This window comes from Macadamia integrifolia, chromosome 5 (assembly GCF_013358625.1).
Source record: "Macadamia integrifolia cultivar HAES 741 chromosome 5, SCU_Mint_v3, whole genome shotgun sequence".
NCBI classification, from domain to species: Eukaryota; Viridiplantae; Streptophyta; class Magnoliopsida; order Proteales; family Proteaceae; genus Macadamia; species Macadamia integrifolia.
This window is the reverse complement of record NC_056561.1, coordinates 40,718,716-40,726,539: the sequence shown is the minus strand read 5'-3', so window position 1 is coordinate 40,726,539 and position 7,824 is coordinate 40,718,716. Positions and strand designations below refer to the sequence as shown.

The 7,824-nt window shown below is 38.1% G+C and overlaps 1 protein-coding gene across 1 annotated transcript; it reads left to right on the top strand.

Annotated features, from left to right (window-relative positions):
• Positions 1 to 1,191: 1,191 nt before the first annotated feature.
• On the top strand, positions 1,192 to 2,755 carry LOC122079041 (vignain-like). The gene is made up of 4 exons (XM_042645264.1): positions 1,192 to 1,665; positions 1,775 to 2,013; positions 2,097 to 2,234; positions 2,334 to 2,755. The coding sequence occupies exons 1-4, from the start codon at positions 1,209 to 1,211 to the stop codon at positions 2,592 to 2,594; spliced, it is 1,095 nt and encodes a 364-aa protein (XP_042501198.1). The 5' UTR covers positions 1,192 to 1,208; the 3' UTR covers positions 2,595 to 2,755.
• The last annotated feature ends 5,069 nt before the right edge of the window (positions 2,756 to 7,824 follow it).

The following is a 7,824-nucleotide window of genomic DNA, read 5'->3' as shown; positions in this document are numbered from 1 at the left end:
TCTTGCACATTTCATGAGAGTTATATGTTTTAATTTTTTTTATATATTATCACGATGTTAGTTATTTTCTCCATGCAAATATGTTAGTCCATAAATAAACTTAATTTAACTTAATGGCTCAATTTATGTTTGATCTATTACGTGTGTAAAATGGTTTCAGATCAATCGAAATCAGACTAAACCGACCGATTCACACTCCAAAAAATTCATTACAAGTGGTTTTCTAGATACCATGGCCATTATGGAATCTATGGACAACACAAATATCCACAACACCGCAGGTCGAATGTATTGATATTTTAAAGATAGATAGAACATAGAGGCAAGAGGTTGTGCTATATTTTATGTTTCAATCAAAATGGAATTAGCCAATTATATATGAAAAGCTAAGACTTTGAGGATCTATTTAAATTTAAGTAATTAAAAATGGCTTATCCAAATCATTTTCTATAAATCTAATGGTACGGATTTGCTAAATCAGATTTCAATTCCAATGGTCCAGACTCCAGAGAAAGTTTTACCCCTTACACAAAAAAAAAATTAAAAGTTCTACCAAAGTTCAAATAAATTTCGAAAAATGATCTCAAATTTTTTAAAATAAAAATTTAATAATCAAATTAGTCCTTCTCCCCAAAAATATATATTTGGCAAAAATTGGTGTGCCCTGGAACTTCCTAAAGACGAAAACCTTTACCCAGTAAATTTTTGGGCCCACAATCCCAGCCCGAATATTCACAAAGTTGGGAAACAGGGTATGGGGCCCACCCAAGTCCAAATCCTTTACCCAGTAAACAATGTGCTTCCAGTGGTTGGTCTAGCCTAGGTATGTATATCTATCACGTGGGATATATATTTATTTATTTAAATCAATAAAAAAGAACCAAGCTATTTTTCTTTTGTTATTTATTAATTTGTTTATTGCATGGCATGTATATCTATCACGTACCCACGTGGGATGTTTGATGGTTGGGACAAATAATTTCAATGACTACTCGCTTAGGTCTATCTCTATCAGTTCAAACTTGAACAGCTTCACCTTTTTCTATTAATTATCACTTCTTCCCATACCCTTATTCTTCATTCTTTATTTATCCTTCAATAATTAATTTGATTGGTGGAGAATACGATGAGGTTTCCCCCACGTGCTTCTTCTATATAAACCAGCTTCATGATCCCTAACTTCCCATCAAAGCTTGAAACCGATAGCAATGGCGAAGAAGCTTGTTCTTGTTGTTCTTGTTGCTTTATCGTTTGCTCTGCTTCTGGGCTTAGCCCAGAGCTTCAATTTCGATGAGACTGATCTGGAGACAGAACACAGTCTCTGGAACTTATATGAGAAATGGAGGAGTCATCACACTGTCTCTAGAGACCTTTCAGAGAAGCCAAAGCGTTTCAATGTGTTCAAAGAGAATGTCAAGTTCATTCATGAATTCAACAAGAAGGATCATCCTTACAAGTTGAAGCTCAACAAGTTTGGAGACCTGACCAACCATGAGTTCAGGAATCTCTTTGCAAGCTCCAAGGTGAAGCACCATAACATGATGAGAGGGTCCTCACGTGGGGCCACTGGTGGATTCATGTACCAGAATTTCGATAAGTTCCCTATTTCCATCGATTGGAGACAGAAAGGTGCCGTCACCCCTGTCAAGAATCAAGGCAAATGTGGTAAGTTAATAACTTTTCGGGTTTTGTTTTTTATAGACAGCTAGTTTTTTAAGAATGAGTTCTTACCAAGTCCCTAATAAAATGATTATCTTCGATGTCTGTGTTACAGGAAGTTGCTGGACATTTTCAACCGTAGTTGCTGTTGAGGGAATAAACCAAATCAAAACCCAGAAGCTATTGTCCTTGTCTGAGCAGCAACTGGTGGATTGTGACATAGGTGATGGTAACCAAGGCTGTAATGGAGGTCTCATGGATCATGCCTTCGAGTACATCAAGAAGGTTGGAGGGATCACTACAGAGGAGAGTTATCCTTACACTGCCACCAATGGAACTTGTGCTATATCCAAGGTATATAGATCATATATTATGGATTCTACATTTTAAATGGATTCTTGTGAGATTATAGAGAACTAAGAAGTAAGATTTTGTAGGTGAATGCTCCCCTAGTAACAATTGATGGACATGAGGATGTGCCTCCTTTTGAGATTTACTTGATGAAAGCTGTTTCAAACCAACCTGTCTCTGTTGCCATTGATGCTAGTGGTCCAGCTTTCCAGTTCTACTCAGAGGTAAGTGATAAAAAATCAATTAAAAAATATTGAAATTAAGAAGGGTCATGAACTAATTATCTTTAAATTGCTTTGTGGGTGATGATCAATGATGAACAGGGAGTATTCACTGGACCTTGTGGGACAGAATTGGATCATGGAGTGGCAGCTGTGGGGTATGGAACAACTCTTGATGGGACCAAGTACTGGATCGTGAAGAACTCATGGGGAGCAGATTGGGGAGAACAAGGTTACATTAGAATGGAGCGTGGGATGTTTGACGTAGGAGGACTGTGTGGCATAGCCTTGCAGGCTTCTTATCCTATTAAAACTTCCCCTAATGTAGTCAAGGCTTTTGCCCCTCTCAAAGATGAACTCTGAGGAGAAGACAGGACATTTCTGATGGAGGGTTTGTTCTTCTAAGATGCAGATCATAGATTTAAGACTAGTCTCTGTTGATGATGATGTTTTAGTTCTTGCTAGCAAGTAGCAATAGCTCTATGTGTTTGTTCTATGAATTCAATAAAAGATTTGTATCAAAATTGGAGCCTCTATGCATTACTATATATATATATATATTCTTCGTATTAAGATTTAAAAACACAAAATTGGGATTTGGATTGGATCTGAATCTGGATCTATTCTATAATAATAATAAAAAAAAAATCTGGATCAATTTGGATAAGCATTTGAATCGGTGTGTAGATCTGCAACCTGTAAGGATTAGTCCGATCTGATTTTTAAATTCCTGCTCCCTGAGAAGACTTCATTTTCTACCAGAAAAAAAAAAAAATATATATATATATATATATATATAATGGCCATTCATACCCTTGAATGAGCAAAACTTGGCTGCTACCTGGGTTGCCTTTTTATAATCCCGATTATTTTATGTGAGAGAGAGAGAGAGAGAGAGAGAGAGAGAGAGAGAGAGAGAGAGAGTGTGCGCATGCATGTGTACTGAACGATTCTTGTAATTTCTCCCCACATAGTGACCCAGCCATGGAATTTCATATCACAATTCATCGGTGCATTAATTGCTTCAACTCGCTGTCCAGATACCGTTTAGACAATGGGATCCCATGTGGGGAAGTTAACTTATTTATTTTATTTTTTCTCTTTCTCCATCTCTCTTACCCGGACCGATTCTCTAAGCACCATTTTTGTGGCTTCTTTTCTAAGAAATCATACAAGAAACATGTAATAGATTGATGGTACACTGCTTTTGCATGATCTATCAATTTGGTTTTCCTAGAAAACGCTACCCTACGAGTTGTTTACCATGCAACCGTCATGAGGCATATATTTTTTGATCTCGTTATCATCTCGAAATTAGTTGTTATGTTTCGTTTTGATCCACTATATGTGTAAAACTGATTTAGCTCGACCAAAATCAGACCAAAACAATCAATTATCACTTCTAGATGGCAGGCACTATCGAGGAATCCCCAAAATTTCATCACAAATTATTCTCTAGATACCACGGCCATTATGGAATCTATAGATAGTACAAATATCTACCACATGGTATATCGAATGGAAATATTGTATGAATATAGAACCCGAATTTTGATCCTCTCCATCCGGCTGTACCCTCCAATACTGTCCGGGCTTATGAGCTGAAACTTATTGAAAAAAAAAATCGAAGGTGAAGGGTTATTTAAGCCTAAGTTGTTCTTATGCCATCTCACAGTGTAATATTATATTCATTTTTTAAGAATAAAACAGTGTGTCAATGGATATGGATTCGGGAATTCGGTACATTTTTGGTTTGGTGCAAGAGAGGGAAGAAGAAACCAAAATCGTATATATGAGAATTCGAATGCAATTTCAATAGTAAAATCGTATTGACTTGGTTCAGTTTTAATACGCTTATTATACGATTTTACAAAGCTTATCTTATATATATAATATAAGGTGTAAGTTTGTCTCGAATTCTTGACCCGTTTTGAAGATTGACCCGATCCGACATATTTTGGTGGCGACCCGAATGGAAAAATTTCTGAGATCTGTGATGGAAGCAGCGGCCCAAGCCCGGAGCCCATCACTGATCTCGTACGGGGGTGCGGGGGCTACGCCCCCGCGGTATGGTTCGACCGGATCGACCGTGACCCGATGGGTCAACCCGTGATTTTGAAGTATATATAATGTACTATTGCTTGTTGAGAAAGTCATCGTATTCCAGGGTTTTCACGCAGCTAGGGTTTCAGGGTGAGTTTTTCCTCACCGCTGTTAGGGTGTAATTTCTCTTCTGCATAGTGAATCATCTTCTTCTTCGCCTGAGGACGTAGCACACCACCCTGGTGTGTGAACCTCGTTAAATCTCTATGTCGTACGGATCTATTGTCTCTTTATTTTTGTGTTTCTTGGTGTTTGATTTAACAAACTGGTATCAGAGCTCTGGGTTACTTCGATCCATGACTTCAATGAAATACGATATTGATAGGTTGGACGACAACATCAGTTTTAGTTTATGGTAGGTTCGAATGATGGCTGTTCTCACACAGCAGGATTTGAAGAAAACCCTATTTGGGAAGGTGAAGAAACCTGCAACTATGTCCGATGATGATTGGAGCGATTTGGATGATAAAGCCCTTTCAGCTATTCAGTTGTGTCTTTCGAATGATGTTCTACTGGAAATTCTCTCAAAGAAAACAACTGCAAAGTTATGGGTGAAGTTAGAGAACCTCTACCTCACCAAATCCCTCACCAATAGATTGAGATTGAAGCAACAACTGTATACCCTTCATATGGGTGAAGGTACTTCTATTAAATCCCATATATCTGAGTTCAATTCTATTGTTACTGATTTGAAAAGGATAGATGTTAAAATAGACGATGAAGATTTGGCCCTATTATTGTTATGTTCTCTGCCTCCATCTTATAAGCACTTTAGGGATACCATGATTTATGGTAGAGAGACAATCTCTATTGAGGATGTCAAAACGAATCTGCAAAGTAAGCAAAAGATTGATGATGAGTTGACAACTACCAATAAATCTGATGGTGTTGGTTTGGTAGCTAGAGGGAGAACGAATGAAAGGGGTTCAGATGGTGACAAAAAGAAGGCTAGATCAAAATCTAAGCACAAGAATTTAACTTGCAATTACTGTAAGAAAAAGGGGCATATTAAATCTGAATGCTATAAGCTTTTAAATAAGCAAAAGGCATGTGGTGGTGCTCAAAATCAACAGAAAAGAGATGATTCTACAGAAGCTAGTATTGCTGAAGATGAGAGTGAGTCGGATATGGTTTTGGTGACTGATGATAAAGTTAAATCACAGGATGAATGGATTCTTGACTCTGGTTGTTCCTACCATATGTGTCCCAATCGTGAATGGTTCTCCACATACGAATCAGTTCGAGGTGGAGTTGTGTTTATGGGAAATAATGCTTCTTGTAAGACTATTGGAATGGGAACGATCAATATTAAGATGTATGATGGCATTGTCAGAACCTTGTCTAATGTCAAGCATGTCCCTGATTTAAAGAAAAATCTCATCAGTTTAGGCACTCTTGATTCAAATGGGTGCAAGTATACAGCTGAAGGTGGAGTCATAAAAATCAGCAAGGGTGTTCTCTTATTGATGAAATGAATCAAGGTTGGCAGTTTGTATGTGTTGCAGGGTACTACAGTCGCTGGGTCTGTTGCAGCAGCTTCATCATCTATGTCTGAATCAGATATCACAAATTTATGGCACATGAGGTTAGGCCATATGAGTGAAAGAGGGATGGCATCATTAAGTAAAAGGGGTTTGTTGTGTGGTCAGAGTACAGGAGCAATGGAGTTCTGTGAGCATTGTGTGTTTGGGAAGCAGAAAAGAGTTAGTTTCAGTACTGCTATTCACAGGACCAAGGGAACTTTGGACTACATTCATTCAGACCTATGGGGGCCCTCCAGGGTTACTTCAAAGGGGGCTGGTGCAAGATACTTGCTTACTTTCATTGACGATTTCTCTAGGAAGGTTTGGGTCTATTTCTTGAAGCACAAAAATGAAGTATTTGTCACTTTCAAACAGTGGAAGAATTTGCTTGAGAAGCAGACTGGGAAACAAATTAAAAGGTTGAGAACCGATAATGGCCTAGAGTTTTGTGAAGGTGACTTTAATGAGTTCTGCAAAAATGAAGGTATTGCAAGACACCATACAGTTGTTAAAACACCCCAGCAGAATGGAGTGGCGGAGCGTATGAATAGAACCTTGTTAGAAAAGGCAAGGTGTATGTTATCAAATGCAGGATTGGGCAAGGAGTTATGGGCAGAAGCAGTTAACACAGCAACCTTGTTGGTGAATCGATCTCCTTGCACAACTATTGAGTGCAAGACTCCACAAGAAGTTTGGTCAGGCAAACCTGCAGACTACTCAAATTTAAAAGTATTTGGATGTCCTGCTTATACACATGTAAATGAAGGGAAGTTGGAACCTAGGGCTAAGAAATGCATTTTTCTTGGGTATGGATATGGAGTGAAAGGATACAGGTTGTGGTGTTCTGATCCAAAGTCTCCAAAATTTCTTATTAGCAGAGATGTTACTTTTGATGAATCTGCTATGTTGCATCCTAGGAAAGAAGCTCCTATTCATTGTGATGAAGGCCAAGAAAAATCTAGAGAGAAGGTGGAGTTTGAAATTGGTGGTTCATCTTCAAACAAAGCACAATCTACTTTAGTCCAGTTGCCTACTTTTACTGAAGGAGATGATGCTCAAGAGAATCAAGAAGAAGAGCGATACAGCATTGCCAAGGATAAACCAAGGAGGAATATTAGACAACCACAATGGGCATGCTGAATTTGTTGCTTATGCATTGTCTGTTGCAGATACAATTGAAAATAGTGAGCCTGCAACATATTCTGAAGCGGTTGCTTCAATTGATTCTACAAAATGGTTGATTGCCATGAATGAGGAGATGGAATCTCTTCATAAAAATCAGACTTAGGAGCTTGTGAAGTCGAGAACATAGAAGAAAATTATTGGTTGCAAATGGGTCTTCAAGAAGAAGGAATCCGCCTCAGGTGTTGAAGATGCTAGGTACAAGGCACGTTTAGTTGCAAAGGGCTACGGTTAGTGTTTGAGATTTAAAATGTAACCGCAAGCGTACGGATCAGTGTAGCTACGGGTCGAACACAGGGAGAGTAGCCACTTTATTTTTTATTTCTTTTAATAATGCGAAAGTGAACTGATTAATGGTTGTGATCTAATTCTAATTACCGTCCTAAAAATAACGTCCTAACCATTCGTCATCTAAGAATTTAAAGACGCAAGCCACGCAATTAAAATTAAATAAATAAATAACTAAAAGTAAACAACCCACGCAATTAAAAAAAAATAATAATAAAGGAAAAAAATGCTGAAATAAAAATAAAGTAAAAGAAAGGGGATAAAGCTAGAGAGAGACTCACAAGCAGGTTTCTCTACTTAGCCCGAGGGATGCATCATAATATGAGCTTCCCTACTTGACCAGAGAGTTACTCTTACAAGGGTTTCTCTACTTGGCTTTAGGGAAAGGGAGATAATTAAAATAAAAGCAATAAATTGATGGTTCTATGGCCAGGAGGGGCAAAGCCAACACATACACTAGCCATGAACCTTGGGGGAGAGGGATAGCAATAATGTAA

Bases quoted from the DNA above. Each gene is read 5' to 3' on its own strand.
- LOC122079041 (XM_042645264.1), top strand. From the start codon at position 1,209: ATGGCGAAGAAGCTTGTTCTTGTTGTTCTTGTTGCTTTATCGTTTGCT. The intron at 1,666-1,774 runs GTAAGTTAATAA...TCTGTGTTACAG, and splicing joins CAAGAATCAAGGCAAATGTG to GAAGTTGCTGGACATTTTCA. The intron at 2,014-2,096 runs GTATATAGATCA...AAGATTTTGTAG, and splicing joins GAACTTGTGCTATATCCAAG to GTGAATGCTCCCCTAGTAAC.